At 37.4% G+C, this 15,991-nt stretch overlaps 2 protein-coding genes across 4 annotated transcripts in view; both read right to left on the bottom strand.

The window, feature by feature from the left end:
- The window catches only part of LOC134651923 (uncharacterized), a 343,848-nt gene that overhangs the window by 227,234 nt on the left and 100,623 nt on the right, over positions 1 to 15,991 (bottom strand). The gene's annotated exons all lie outside the window — the stretch shown is intronic.
- Positions 20 to 15,904, bottom strand: LOC134652371 (uridine-cytidine kinase-like 1). 3 transcript variants are annotated; one of them, XM_063507546.1, is made up of 12 exons: positions 15,759 to 15,904; positions 10,723 to 10,847; positions 6,825 to 7,004; positions 5,486 to 5,592; positions 4,665 to 4,835; positions 4,262 to 4,398; positions 3,674 to 3,860; positions 3,058 to 3,147; positions 2,641 to 2,800; positions 1,842 to 1,987; positions 974 to 1,171; positions 20 to 187 (listed from the first exon to the last, which is right to left on the bottom strand). In XM_063507546.1, exons 1-12 carry the CDS (start codon positions 15,809 to 15,811, stop codon positions 71 to 73), a joined length of 1,671 nt encoding a protein of 556 aa, XP_063363616.1. In that variant the 5' UTR covers positions 15,812 to 15,904; the 3' UTR covers positions 20 to 70. The 3 variants fall into 3 exon arrangements, with proteins under 3 accessions (XP_063363616.1, XP_063363615.1, XP_063363614.1); XM_063507545.1 differs by lacking the exons at positions 6,825 to 7,004; positions 10,723 to 10,847; positions 15,759 to 15,904 and adding an exon at positions 6,370 to 6,471; XM_063507544.1 differs by lacking the exons at positions 6,825 to 7,004; positions 10,723 to 10,847; positions 15,759 to 15,904 and adding an exon at positions 6,078 to 6,144.

Raw genomic sequence — 15,991 nt, 5'->3', positions numbered from 1 at the left:
ATCTTAAAATATACAGGGTATACAAGTACAGTCAATAATCAGCCTTACGCTGTGGGCAATGGGTTCAGTCTCACTCGTCGTCGGCGGGCTCGGTGCCGAAGTAGCGGTCGCCGAAGTTCCCGATGCCGGGGAGGACGTAGAATTTCTCGTTGATCTCTGGGTCTAAGGCTGACGTCACGATTTTTACCTGAATAACAATTTTATTGAAATATGATTCAAGTTCAAAACTCAAACTAGGGTGCCGCGTGTACTCTAGGGTTGCCATGTCATTCTTAAAGGAATAATTGTAATGGAAGTTCACGACGTCTTTTTAGACACAATTTTGGGATGTCCGTTTTAAAGGACATTTAATATTATTTATTTTAATCATTATTGCACAATACATGAAGGTACAAATGGCGGACTTAATGCCTTAAACTCCTTAAAGCATTCTCTACCAGTCAAACAATGGGTCAAACCAGAAAAATTAAGTAGTGCAGTGTCTTAAAAAGTAGATGAAAAAATGTATATAAACTATATTGATAAACTTACACATATAATTACTACAAATAAACCTACACACTATACATATTTATATACCTAGTGTGAATCATTAAGTTGACGAAGAGTAAAGTTAATACTTGTCAAGGAAATATTACCCGTGGAAAAGCGTAGGCTATCGAATGCACCCCAATCTCAGCCATCAGCAACGAAACCAAACTAATATGTTCTTCGGGCACATCATGGTCGAGCAGCACTCGGTGTAACAAAATGTTAAGACCTAGTTTTCCCACAGAAAGGTCAGATGGCAGTTGCTTTCGTATAAACGAGTGCCTGCACCAATTCTTGAAATTAGGGTGAGCGTACTCTAGGCTACCTTAATATTGATCTTTATAAGGAACGAGTCATTTTCAAAGGAAGTCCTTTAATTAGGCACGTCGTTATTTTAAATACTTTTTTTGGGATGTTCGTTTTAAAGGACATTTAATCTTACCTGTGGAAAAGCGTAGGCTATCGAATGCACCCCAATCTCAGCCATCAGCAACGAAACCAAACTAATATGTTCTTCGGGCACATCATGGTCGAGCAGCACTCGGATGGCCATGATGGCTGCGGCGCCCGTCGCGACTGTAGCGTCCATTAGGATCACGCGGTAGTCTTTTATGTCCTTTGGTAGGCGGAGGTAGTATAGCTGGAAAGAGATGGAAATAATTTGTAACATTGAAGGTTTGATTGAGACACTTGTAATTTTTCTGGTCATTTAGTTAGGCCATGTTCGTTTTATCGAACATTACTGAAACCACAATCATAAAATTAATTTTGTTTTCCATATGCTACAGTCATATCCCAGTTATTTACATTAACATGGACCGGAGAAAATGAACGCAGAAACTATAAAATCTATATATCATATAATACTATTCTAAAATATAGGTCCCGATGTCCTTTTAAAAGGACACAAACAAGTATACTGGAATAAAAAGAAGGTTCCGAATTCAAAACCGCAATAATGACTCTGGGACTATTTATTAAATTCAAATTGAGCCCATTGCTCAAAACATTACGGTTCAATTTAGGTTGCCGCGAAACTTTTTTTTTCAACGGTTGCGATAGGAATCTACAATCATTCAAGTTTCTACCTTATATCTATATAAATAAGGCTCATCTCGGGTCTCCTGGGTTTGTCTGTATAAGTATCTTGCCTATACAGATAACTCTCTTTTATAACTCCACTTCAAATCGAGCCTTTAACTTATAATATTACGGTGCAATTTAGAGTGCGGCGAAACTTCTTGCTGCGTAGCGATCAGAAAAGACTACCATTGAATTTTCAACCTTATTACTATACAATTAAGGCTCACCTCAGGCTCATCAGTCTCCTGGTTGGTCTGTATGAGTATCTTGCCTATACGGATGTCTTTGCAGACATCGCATACGGCTTGTTCCATGGTCTCGCCGGCTCGGAGGATGGATACACCGCAGATTTTCTCCACGTCGCATTTACGACCTTAGGACAAAGAGATAAGGCTTATTTTTATTTGTAGTAGAATTGTACATTTTACGAAGTGCTATCGTTGTATTTACAACTCTAAAACAAAGTGAATAGGGTTAACTTTTTTCGTAGCAGAACATAAAAAAACTTACTTCAATTTAAGGCGCTGGGAATTGTCAACAACATTCAACTCTTTGGAGTATAATATGCTTTTATTTCTTATAATCGAAAACGAACTTTTATTTTGTAATTTTAATGTCACTAACCTCAAGTAATTTTAAGATTTGTTATATTGTACTAACAATATTATGGAACTCTGGATTTGAATTAAATAAATAATTGCAATTGAATTAACTCACTCTATCCAGGCTAATCCCAGCTTGAATTTTTAAAATCGATCTTAATTCTTTAAGGTTATGTTCAAAATCGCCAACTTTTATATCAAACTAGTACTTATACTCCTAGGACCTAAAATCTTTAGCTATACCTTTATTAATAGCAAAAAATACCTTTACCCTTGACCCATATGGTGGAAAGATTTGCTGGCTATGGATGAGGTCTTGGTGGCTCGGATGGCAGAGCGCTGGAGTATCGATCCAGAGGCCGTGAGTTCAAGTCTCACTCAAGACAGTAATTTTTCCCACTTTTAAATTTAAATTTAAAAATACCTTTGTAAGAGAATCCCTGGGGCGTTTCAACGGTCCTCTCCGAGTAAGGTAACAATGATAGTGCGAATTCTATGACGAGTCTCATCAGGCGCTTGGAGTAGAATATGAACTCGTCGCGGGGCGTGTCCTTGTTGCGGATGAACGTGTGGAGACCTTGTACCTGGCGGTGGAAATTTATGGTTACCATCATGTTAAATGGACGAAAAAGTTTATTGTATAAACGAAAAACCTATACAGGGTGGCTAAAAAATAACTGCATTCCCGTTGCCAGGGAGGTTTTGGGATTATACTGAGCAACTTTTACTATGGGACCAAACCCGAAATCGCGAAAAAAAAATTTGGCTGTTTCATACATTTTGGCTGGTCCATTTTCTATGGGAGGGTTGATTTACCATAGTAATGATAGATTTAACTCACTTGTGGTGTATCTTTGAGAAGATATAGGGAGTCTGGTACGGGCTGACCGACGTGTGCTACTGCGAGCTTTTCACGGACCTTGAAGCCTCTCTAAAAAAGAAATAATTAGGTAGCTATAGACATAGAAAAAAACTAATTCAAAACATTACGATAAATGCATTAGTGGTATGAAAAAAATATATAATGAAACTAGGGGATAAGGTTCTGTAGCCAAAATGGCAAAACCGAACCCTAGTTTCGCCATGACAGCTTTATAATATTAAAATTATCGTCCATGAAATATAAAATTAGCGGACACAATATTGACGCTTAATCTCACTTAACATACATACACGAGGAATAATAATTGGCCTGAGATAGATCCTTGTGGTACTCCTATCTTCACCTATATCTCGGACGAAACGATTTTATTTTATGCTACCTTTTGATTTCTCTCAGCTAAACATGGCCCAATCAGATCTAATCAGATCCTTAAAACCATAAAGTAGCAAGTTAATTAAGTATACTAATGAAAATATTGTGGTTTACTCAATCAAACGCTTTGGAAAAGTCGTAGAGCACTAATAGCGTAATACTACTACACAAATGAATTCGATCAATTATTATATGTACTAACCAGCTGCAGTTGTTTGTGGACATGTTGAACTATCAAATGTATGGCAACTTTGTTCTCCCCGCCTCTCGGTACTATGATGTCCGCGTGGGCCATACAGGGCGCGATGTAGCTCTGGTAAGCTGGCTTCACGTGGGTCATGTATTGCTTGAGGACACCTTCTAGGTCGCGGCCGCGTTGGACTATATCCCTGGAAAAAAGACAATTATATTACCTATGGGGTCTATTTTTGTAAAACACTCAGTGTTAACACGAGAATTATGATCAAATCTTAAAAATTTCTACTCAAAAAGTTACCTTTGCAAATATAATGAAGTATATTATTTCAATCAATAAAATATCGCTATCGTCGTTGAAATTAACTGTATATTTAGGCATATTAAAATCAGTAATAGAGTTGTTTTTAAACCCGACGGAAAAGGAAGGATGATACAGATTTACTGTGTCCATCTGTCTGTCTTGTCTGTAGTATCGTAGCCAACAGTTGATCCGATATGAATGCGTTTTCTTTGAAAATGTTGTCTGTTGAGATGGTTTTCAGATATCTTTTGACGATGTCTGGGATTTATACATTTTTATGATTGCTTGTACCTTCTAAGTCGCCTAGCGAGTCTTATGTCAGCATCAGTGTCTACAAACACTTTCATGTCCAACATGTTTAGTACGTCACTGTTATAGAACGCTAATATGCCTTCGAAGATGATCACGTTCGCTCCGTACATCGTTTTCTGAAAACAACAAACATCTTTAGAACTATCTCGTTAGCTAACTTGATTTAAATTTATATTTTGGTCTATCAGTCTAGCGAAAAACCGCTAGAAAGTGCTAGAAACAGAACTTTTCATGCGTTTGGTTTAGATCTGCTTCTTGATTTTCTTAGTAAGAATTCTATACATTTACGGTACTTTTTTCATGTCAAAAGCATCTTAGGTGTCGAAATTTTACTGATGCGTCTCATTTAACATCTAGAGAGTGAAAGAGCGAACATACTCACAGTGCGATTCTCCCTAGAATGCGTGACGTAGTTGTATATCGGCACTTCAACTTTCTTCCCCTCTTTGAGTCTCTGTAGCACTCCACTCAGTAGTTCCATGTCGAAAGCGTCCGGGTGGTCGAAATTGTACTCGTTCCGGGTCGCGGCTTGGTGTTGCTTCTCATTTAATACCTGAGGGATGAAAGAGAACAACTATTATCAAAAACAATTGGTGACAGAGACTGGATTACTTAGTTAGCTCGAGAGATGGAGATTGTAAATTCGAATTCCGGCTTGTTCCAATGAATTTCTTGGAACTGTAGGAAATATCACTTAATATTTACTAGTTGCTACTGTTGAAGGAAAACATCGTAAGGAAACTGAAGGTTAGATCGAAGTCACATTCTTTAAAAAAAAACCGGTTAAGTGCGAGTTCGTTTAACTCGCGCACCGTCCGTACAAACTTTCAATTTTGTCATGTAACTATAATCACGAAAGACTTGACCAGAAACATTGGCTAACTAATTTGCGCGACATGTATATGGGGTTTTCAGGTACAATTCTTTATCATGTGAACCGATTTCAACATTTTTTTTATTTGAAAGAAGGTGTATTTAGTACTACATGTGATCTCATAGATATTTCAAGCATAATTGATGATCAAACGAACTTCTTCAAGTGAAGTTCGATTGAAATTATATGAGTCGCTTCATTTGAAGATATATAGTCATACATATAACCATGTAGTCATAATTTTTCGTTGCTAAACTTGGGAGTGTGAGGGGTTAGGCTTCTCAAAAAGGCCCCATTACTGAGTTATTATGAATGTTTAGTATTCGTACCTTGTAGAAGGAATCCATGCTGACAATAGTGACCCACGGCATGTTAAGAGATTCTATTATTTTCGCGGCGACTGTCGTCTTTCCCGAAGCGCTTGCGCCGCATATACCTAACAAGGGAGAAAAATACCATTCATAAATGTTGTACATGTAATACCACGATACTAGAATGGTCGTATTCTCTGAAAATGACAATTTGTTAATATTGACTATTGCACAATTGAGTTTTAAATGTACCTCCGACGTTTCGAGGACGGCGTTATCCCCGAGGAGGAGACCGGAGAATGAGAACTTGGATAAAGTTTTCGTATATTATGTTTTCAAGTGGAAACATAGTATGATTTGTACCACCACAAACAGTACGCAGTTGTACCACAGACACCCCGCCGTACATAGTACGCCGGTCGACGTGTAATATGCTTTCAATCGTACAATTAATTACACTTACCAATACGGAACGGTTCAACCTCCTGTCCACCAATACAGTTGTACCAAGGCGGACGCCCGGCCGTATATATGGTACGCCTACCGGCGTGTACGGCTGGCGTACGCTTGTTTAACTGCGACGTTGAAGCCTATATTAGGCTACACTCACCAATGAGGAACGGTTCAACCTCCTGCCCACCGTACAGTTGTACCAAGGCGGACGCCCGGCCGTATATATGGTACGCCTACCGGCGTGTACGGCTGGCGTACGCTTGTTTAACTGCGACGTTGAAGCCTATATTAGGCTACACTCACCAATGAGGAACGGTTCAACCTCCTGCCCACCGTACAGTTGTACCAAGGCGGACGCCCGGCCGTATATATGGTACGCCTACCGGCGTGTACGGCTGGCGTACGCTTGTTTAACTGCGACGTTGAAGCCTATATTAGGCTACACTCACCAATGAGGAACGGTTCAACCTCCTGTCCTCCCGTACAGTTGTACCAAGGCGGACGCCCGGCCGTATATATGGTACGCCTATCGGCGTGTATGTACGGCTGCCGTACGCTTGTTTGACTGCGATATTGAAGCCTATATTAGGCTACACTCACCAACGAGGAACGGTTCAACCTCCTGCCCACCGTACAGTTGTACCAAGGCGGACGCCCGGCCGTATATATGGTACGCCTACCGGCGTGTACGGCTGGCGTACGCTTGTTTAACTGCGACGTTGAAACTTGAAACCTATATTAGGCTACACTCACCAATGAGAAACGGTTCAACCTCCTGTCCTCCCGTACAGTTGTACCAAGGCGGACGCCCGGCCGTATATATGGTACGCCTATCGGCGTGTATGTACGGCTGCCGTACGCTTGTTTGACTGCGACGTTGAAGCCTATATTAGGCTACACTCACCAATGAGAAACGGTTCAACCTCCTGTCCTCCCGTACAGTTGTACCAAGGCGGGCGCCCGGCCGTATATATGGTACGCCTATCGGCGTGTAATATGCTTTCAGCGGCCGTACGCTTGTTTGACTGCGACATTGATGTGGTGCGTACGCGCCGCGCCCGCGGCGACTTGAGGATGTTTGATCCTGGAACAATTTAACGTTATTACTTAGGTTTCGAATACTATACTTAATCAAATGTAATTGTTTAAAGTTAAGGTCATTAGAGAAGTGTTCTTGTTTACTTTTGATTAATTAATTGTATGTCAGTTGACGACGGTTAGTGCAAAGTGTAAAGTAAAGTTGGTGTATCGTTTTATAACCTTAGGTATAACTATGGACATGACAAAATGATCATACCTATGTAGCTGCAAAAGTGATATAATATTTATACATATTATGTATAAATATAATTTATGAAATGATCGCACTTACTATTAGCAAAAGATTTGTAGTTACATTTGAGTTACATACATCTAATCTAAGAAAATTAAATAAGTTAATAAATCAAGGAATAAAAGTATTTTAGTCTCTCACTCCGTAATCAGTTATAAAATCGAACCTCGCTTGCAACAGCAATAAAATATTATATTTAAAAGCATATTACAGGAAATTTTCTTTACACAGGCGTCCGCCCTAAAACGCCGTATCTCCATACTATACTATGCAACATATGACGTTTGTCAACTAAACAACAGCAATATATACTTTAGTCATTCACAAGGCCGGGCGCTGGCGACATCGCAAATTGCTTCTAATAACGTATTTATTAGCAGAGACGACCACACATTAATTCTATAGTACCAAAGTACCAACTCATTTGTAATATAAAATGAACATTTTAAAGCGTTTTAAGATTAGGAGTTGCTTAAGAAATGAGAAGATGTATGTATTTACGCGAGTAAAATGAATAAGTACTCAATTTAATTTTTTCGAACAAAATTTAAAAAAAAATGAATATTTGTTGTAGAAAGTAACGTACGTGTTTAAAACGTGTCATTTTTTACAAGACGAAATAAAAAAATGTAATAACGAAAAATAAATTACAAACAATATTAAATTTAGACTAAAGTGTAACTCAGAGATTATTGCACTACAGACATTTCAAACATTTTTAAAGTTCACATTCAAGTACATATATTCGATATTTCATTAATTAAGGTTAAATTAACTCAGGACAAATATTCTAATAAAATGTCTTGACACATTTTCATTATAAAGTAGAGTTGAATTCATAACATATTTACTTAGTATGAATATTGGATACAACTATGTAGTTTTCCTACGTGTAACGCTCTGCCATATAAAACAGTCGGATAACATCTGTCACAGTAAACGTCATAACAAAAAGGTTATGCCGGCACGTTTCACACGCTTCTACATATCATCATTCATCATAAACATATACAAATATAAATAATATTTACAATAAATGTTTCTATTTTCTACTTTATAAACAACTGAAACATTTTAAACACGTGATTATGTCAAACAAACTTCAAAATATTAACCTCACCGAGTTAAATGGCACCCGTGGTCTCTCATACACGAATTGTCGAACAATGAAGACATAAAATGTGGAGTGACTCACGGACATTACCATTTCAACTCAAAAACATCGTATGTCACTATAACTATGTAATGTAGATACGTCCTTCTTAGTGTAACATAACTATTGTGGTGAAAAGCAAAAGATCGTTATGTCATTTTAACATTTTAGTGTAGATACGCCCTTTCGAGTATAACGAAACTGTTGTAATGAAAACAAAATAAACGTATGTCATTGTAACACTCCCGTGTAGATACGCCTTTTCTAGAGTAACATGATTGTTATGGCAAAAAGTCGTATGTGCCGTGATACTAGTAAGGAAATATGACTTTTAGTATGAACAACGTTATATTTAGCCTGGTTGCAAATCGTATGGGTGTTATAGTTTGTTTTTCATGGTGCGCTGAACTAACAGGATAAGTTCATATGTTTATAAATGTAAAACATGAATAAAACAGTATATTTTTGCACTCAAGAGCTATAAAATCTGGTCACCTAGGTCATCTTATATGGAACTTTCCATAACATTAGCAAGGCCAAGAATTTGTCGGACCATGCAAGCATAGGGTTATATTTTATATTGTATACAGGTACAGTCGCGCGTCTTGATTATTGAGCCATTTAGAACCCTATTCTTGCTAAATTGGACATATCGTAGAGTGTATTGTTGAACAAAATTATCTAGACCCCAAATGGATAAACAACCACTGTGCGTGATGGTACCTAGTTTATAACCAGGCATCCGAGTTTTTGTCGCATGGTAAGACTAATAGCAAGCTATGGAGTCGACATTTGCCATAAATGTAAACTCTTATTCATACTCATACTCATGATTAATTTTATTTAATATGAGAACAGATTACTAAATAGTTACTACGTATATGAGTTTAATTTATTAAACCTCATTTGTTGCAATAGAGCCGAAAGTGAATGGAACTGTCACCTAAGAAAATAACCTTCCGCAATTAAAAAAGTTATGAATTAATTCTATCATTACTGTAATTGATTAGTTGTTTACTTGAAAGATATTTTACGTTTCAACATGTGTCCGTCTATACTTTCATACTTATTTAAACGAGAAATTGGAAAGATTAATCAGATGTGCGATTTGGTCTAATCAATTTTATCAGCGGTCAGTACCTACATAACATTAGGTCTTTCGCAGCGATGTAGTTTGTATAGTTGTATGTTAAAATAGTTGAAGTTATGAATTCATAATGTAATAGAAAAATATTTTTTTTATATAATTTGACTAAGATAATATACACGACTGACCGCTCTAAAGGCATTTTAAGATAAATTAAATAAATGAGTATGAGTATGAATAAGAGTTTACATTTATGGCAAATGTCGACTCCATAGCTTGCTATTAGTCTTACCATGCGACAAAAACTCCGATGCCTGTTTATAACTTATGCATCGGTTTCCAATCTGGGTTAACTACTTCATACTTTCATAGGCCTAATCGAGTTTACCTAAATTTTATTTTAATTTTCTTCTGTTTCCTGCTTAAAATTATTTTAAAGTATGGGTGAATTGAGTAATAAACAAATACAGAATGAAGTTAGACACTCAACACTATCTATGTATACATACGCCCTTCTTAAAATTCAGTTAAATTATTTAGTCAAAAAAAAATTGCCAAGTTCACAGAAGCGGAACGGTACGTGAGTTAGTGTAATAAGAAACTAATTTGCAGTTGACGACGCAAATACCGGTAGTACAAATAACAACACACTTAATAGACCTAATTTCGTTGCAATACGGTTCACAATAGAGAAGTGCAAGAATGCTGTGCCTAGTGCCTCCTCGTGTACACACTGTACATCTGTACATACACACGTGTACCAACCAACGAAGGTATTTCACAAGGGACCAGACTCCACAGAGTCCACATAGACCTGTCCCTCCAAGAAATTTCCATACGAAGCTGCTTGCTTAAGGTAGTTAAGTAGTAGGTTGGTATTCTGTACCTGTGGATGGAGGTCGGTACGGGCGCACATTCGGCACCGTGGTCGGCGAGGCCGGGGCTCTGGTAGAATAGTCTTCATCGTCCAAGAACACTTGTTAATCTGTCAGCTCCCACGGCTCATATATGAGCCAGAACGCTTATGGTGACGTCATATCGTGGGATTCGACAGGTTAACCAAGTTCTAGCGCCAATGCTTTTGTAAGTACTTAGATATTACCTATATATTGTTTAAGAACTCTAAGGCTTAGTCCTTTAATATTACAGCGAAAAGGTCGGAAAAGGCAAAAGTCGGCTGACGCTCAGGGCAAAGTTCAGACTTAAGGTTTAGGGTTGGTATTCTGTACCTGTGGATGGAGGTCGGTACGGGCGCACATTCGGCACCGTGGTCGGCGAGGCCGGGGCTCTGGTAGAATAGTCTTCATCATCCAAGAACACTTGTTCACCAAGTTCTAGCGCCAATTCCGAGTCACTGTGGAAACAATATGATGTTACAACTTCAAGAAATCAATTCTTTTATACACGAGTAGGATTCGCCATTTAAACAACGGCGACGGAATTAGACACACAAACAGTACTGTCACCACACGGAATTGTTACGCCATTTAGGGTCCTAGCTAAATTGGTAATTCCATACTTACGCTATAGAATGTACCCATGTATGTATGTATGTATGTATGTATGTATGTATGTACTATGTATGTATGTATGTACAACCTGTGTTGTGTACAATAAAGTGATTACTACTACTACTACTACTACTACTAATGTCCAATTTAGCTAGAACCCTAAATGGCGGAACAATCACGAAGCGTGACAGTACGATGATGAAAATAGTAAAAGTCTTTACACGATATTGAGTGCATATTTTAAAATAGCGATAGTAATATCAATTATAAAACCTAGAGACTGCTTTTCTAATACCGAGAACAACAGTTCTGTTCACATAGGTATCTCATGATGTTCAAGGAATGGATGCTTGGTCGAGAAGTAGAAAGAAACGGACGGTATTTTCTTTAGACTCGTTTAGTAAATTAAAACTTTCAATACAGGTTGTATTTCAATAAGATAAAAAAAAATACTGATAAAAACTACGCAATTATAATAGTTTTTACATAACTATTATAATTGCGTAGTTTTTATCAGTATTTTTTTTTATCAGTATTGAAAGTTCACTATCAGTATCTGCTAACTTTGGAACAGTTAAGATCAAAAGGTATCGAATAAAATCATCGTACGAATAATCGTGAATCAAGTGACACACGTAACTACATAATATTATACTGTACTACTGACCCGCCCCGGGTTCGCACGGGTTAAAAAAAACCGGCCAAGTGCGAGTCGGACTCGCGCACGGTGGGTTCCGCACCATCAACAAAAAATAGAGCAAAACAAGCAAAAAAACGGTCACCCATCCAAGTACTGACCCCGCCCGACGTTGCTTAACTTCGGTCAAAAATTACGTTTGTTGTATGGGAGCCCCACTAAATCTTTATTTTATTCTGTTTATAGTATTTGTTGTTATAACGGCAACAGAAATACATCATCTGTGAAAATTTCAATTGTCTAGCTATCACGGTTCGCGAGATATCAGCCTGGTGACAGACGGACGGACGGACAGCGGAGTCTTAGTAATAGGGTCCCGTTTTTACCCTTTGGGTACGGAACCCTAAAAATTATACACAAACCTTCCTCAAGAATCACTCTATCGATAGGTGAAAACCGCATGAAAATCCGTTCAGTATTTTTTGAGTTTATCGCGAAGAAACAGACAGACGCGGCTGGCGACTTTGTTTTATAAGGTGTAGTGATAATATATCTTGATGTAGGTCAGTTGGTGACCGTGTACGTATTGTTTAAACTGCGAAGGAAGGAAGGAAGATTTAACTTCAACAAATAAGTAAAATATACATCGCATCACCAGAAAACGACCTACGTACAGTCTGAGTATTGGCACAGAATAAGTAATTGTATTTACTACCGTACAACAAGGACACTTCCTACAGAACCGAAGTTTGACAGCGAGTCAGGGTCGAATCGTGATATCCCTTTCTAACTTATGGCACTATCCCTTTCGGCTATCTAGGGTTGTCAAAAATTCATATCATTATCTTATGTGGTCGTGAACGCAAAGGGACGTCAAGTTGTGTCAACCCTAATAATTGCTCGGAGCAATGCTGAGCCGAACGGAGACGAGTTTGCCCGAAGTCAGGAGTGTCTCCCTACTGGTATTGACTGAAGTAAGCTGTAACTTGGTTCTAGGTTAGGTTATCTTGGAATATACTGTTCGAAAAGCAAATAATTAATTTACGCAATCACATATTAATTCTGAATTCAATAGGGATGTACTTCCAATGACACTATTAGACATCATTCCGATTTAATGTGCTTGTGATTTTTGGCAGGCAATCTTCTGTTACCAGTGGCGGCGCGTCCATAAAAGCCGACTCAAACCGGCTTGCCTGTTTTTGGACGCTTGAGCAGAGTTGTAAAGTAAGCCAAATTAGCGGCTTGCCTGTGGATATGTTTGACGCGCCGCCACTGGTAGGTACAGTCCCGCTTCGTGATTGTTACGCCATTTAGGGCTTTAGCTAAATTGGACAACCCATAACCGAAGTATGGAATAACCAATGTAGCTAGGCCCCTAAATGGCGTGACTGTACCATCGCCCACACTCAGAAACTGTCCATCGGTGGACCTTATGCCTTTTGTAATAAGATTCACGGATGGACAGTTAAGAGTGTTGCTATTTGTACAGTAAACTGCAGAGATAACTGACCTCCTGCGTAGAAACTAGAAATTTGTTTGCTGTGGGGGTTTAGTTATCTCTGCAGCTTACTGTACATTCTATACCTGTGCGAACAAGTGCAAGTGCATTTTAAAATATTTCTGGCAACCTGTATAGGTAGTATACAGATATCATATCATTAATGATAATGACTGTACAGTTATGTAGTGTATGTAGAGGAAGTTCTAATTGCGGTACTGATAACAGGTATTGTCAGGCCGTGACCTTAGTTCAGGGCACAGATAACACACAAACATACCTACTAGTTAAATATACGATGTGATTCATGGTATAATGACCTGAGATGGAAAGCGTAAATCTAAACACCGTGTTATTTGATCGAAACTCAACTCTATCCATTTAGGATTAGGTCGAATTTGCAATTATTTTGAGACCCTTAGAATCGTTTTAAAAACCGTGTTTAGTTTTATCGAAAGTGAACTCTATAATTTTAAGCTAAGGTCGAATTTTCGTTAACGTAATAGTAGAGAGGTTGTATCTCGAATAGAAGCGAGGTTTATATTGAACCTTAAGAATAAAGAAATAAGGTTGTATTTAGAGATAAAGATAATGTTTGGTTTTTGGGTTTCTTGTTAATAGACTAGTTTGATAACGGTTTTTCCTTAAAAATAGTTTTAATGAGTGGAAGGTGGGAGGAAGACTAAACTGCGCAATATGGTTATTATTATTACTCTCAAAAGCAATTAAAATGGGTTTTTTCTATAGAGAAAGTTTTTTCTTTCATTAAAAAAAGATGTCCCTGCTTAATATAGTTGGCGTCAAAGATATATTGGCATTTTTCGCCTTATTTCAAAGGAGCACCGTGCAAAACTGTAAACATATTTTTGATGTTGACTGTACAAAAATTAATGTCTCATGATTGCACCAGTGTTAGTAACATATGTATTTATTATATGAGATCCACATTTAGAGTTGTGATTAAACAAGTTTTGGCAAGGCCGCAATTCAGTTTGGAAAGTAAGTTATGTAAAATATGTTTATCAATAGATTTTTTATAAAGAGCATTTTATTATGTATTCTTCACAAAAAATACATTGTCATTTACACATATTTAAAAAATAACTAGTAACCTTTTATTTTAAATTCAATGTGCAAAATAAAGTACAATATAGAGACTTAAAACCAAACAGCTTCCTTATTTTATAAATTCAAATACCTTGTTTTTACTAGAGATGCCCCGAATAGTGGTTTTGGCCGAATACCGAATATTCGGCCCCTCTCTCGGCCGAATACCGAATATTCGGCATGACATATGCAAACATTTTGAGTCACAATTATTATGAAAACTGATCACCAACAAAGCTCAATGTTAGATGATGTTAGCTAAGATATATTTTTGTTGAACAGAATAAAATTAATGAATAGAGTCAAACAAATCAGACACATGATAAAAATAAAATGATATTTAACCAACAAATGCTCATAAAATGGTTTTCGTATTTAACAACTTTCCAAGAACACATTCTAAATATACATAGTTTTTGGTTATTTTTATTGTGCAATTTTTCTTTTTAAGTAGATGCAACAGATATTCGGTATTCGGCCGAATAGTAGGCAACATTCAGCCGAATACTGAATATTCGGCAAAGTGGCCGAATAGGCCGAATACCGAATAGTTGCCGTTTTCGTGGCATCTCTAGACTTTTTACCATTAGAAAAAAGGTGGTACCTGAACAACTTTGACATTTGAAAAATGTTTTTAAATAAATAGTAACTTTTCCTAATCCTTATTAAACTAAAAGAATGTAAATGAACATATATGCCACATAATTCTTACATATTTGCTGTATAGAACAATAAACTACAACTAAGCCCAATCAAATTCGTTTTGGTGATAATATTGATTGATACTAATGGCATGTTTTAAAATATTCTTTAGTGCAAAATATTAGCGTGTTTTTCAACAGCATAATTATTCGCAACATTGTAAACTAATCATGCTTATACTATCTTTATTGTTTGAATTATATCTATTACCTAAGAAGCACCTCTAATCAACCGTTATACTTATTTCCTATCACCTCTTATCACATCTTATCACACTTATATTAGACATTATTATCACTCAAGGTCATGTATTGTTTACAGCCACATAATGGAGTCATTGGTTGTAACAAATATTATTAAAATGAAAAAATAAAAATGTTTTTGTTATTTCAACTCAAAAAACGCTAAGTTAGACACAAGACACAACACTACACCATTTAGTTTTGCTCGCAAATAATCGCAAACCAAAAAAAGCGGAAGCTTCACTGACACGGATTGCTCTTACGGATTCGCGAAGATGAGTGCGGGATCCATCACGTCAGCGGCAAACACGTGCCGCGCGACTCCGCTGCCAACGAACTAAATTAAAGTCTAAAAATAAAAACCACAATGCACGGCCGCAGAGGTTATAATGCACAATGCAGGCGTTCAACTTAAACCTGGACACTCTCGTTATCATCAAAACACACTCCACTTCAAAAAAACCGCAAGTATTAACTAGCACTTGTAAAATAATGAAATGCGGAATTTAATGACAAGAGACAGCTGATCAAACAAACAATTGCACTAACTTAGCACGCTTTTTACCTATCCGAGCTAGCAGAACTGGGGGTTTCGAACTTATTCAGCTTCCCAGCCATCGGAGGTTAACACAGTACTAGATTGAAAATAAAAAATCAATTTTTATAAAATCCACGCCTGTACGGAACACAAGTAATATTTTTGTTTGACGTTTGCAATTTTGCAAGTGACATTCCGTATCTATGACACGCTTAAATGTGTTCGGTCCATGAAGTTGTTCGGTCTTCATTATGGTTCTT

Source organism: Cydia amplana, chromosome 11 (assembly GCF_948474715.1).
Source record: "Cydia amplana chromosome 11, ilCydAmpl1.1, whole genome shotgun sequence".
Lineage (NCBI taxonomy): Eukaryota > Metazoa > Arthropoda > Insecta > Lepidoptera > Tortricidae > Cydia > Cydia amplana.
The sequence above is the reverse complement of the archived record's forward strand: the minus strand, read 5'-3'. Positions and strand labels throughout refer to the sequence as shown.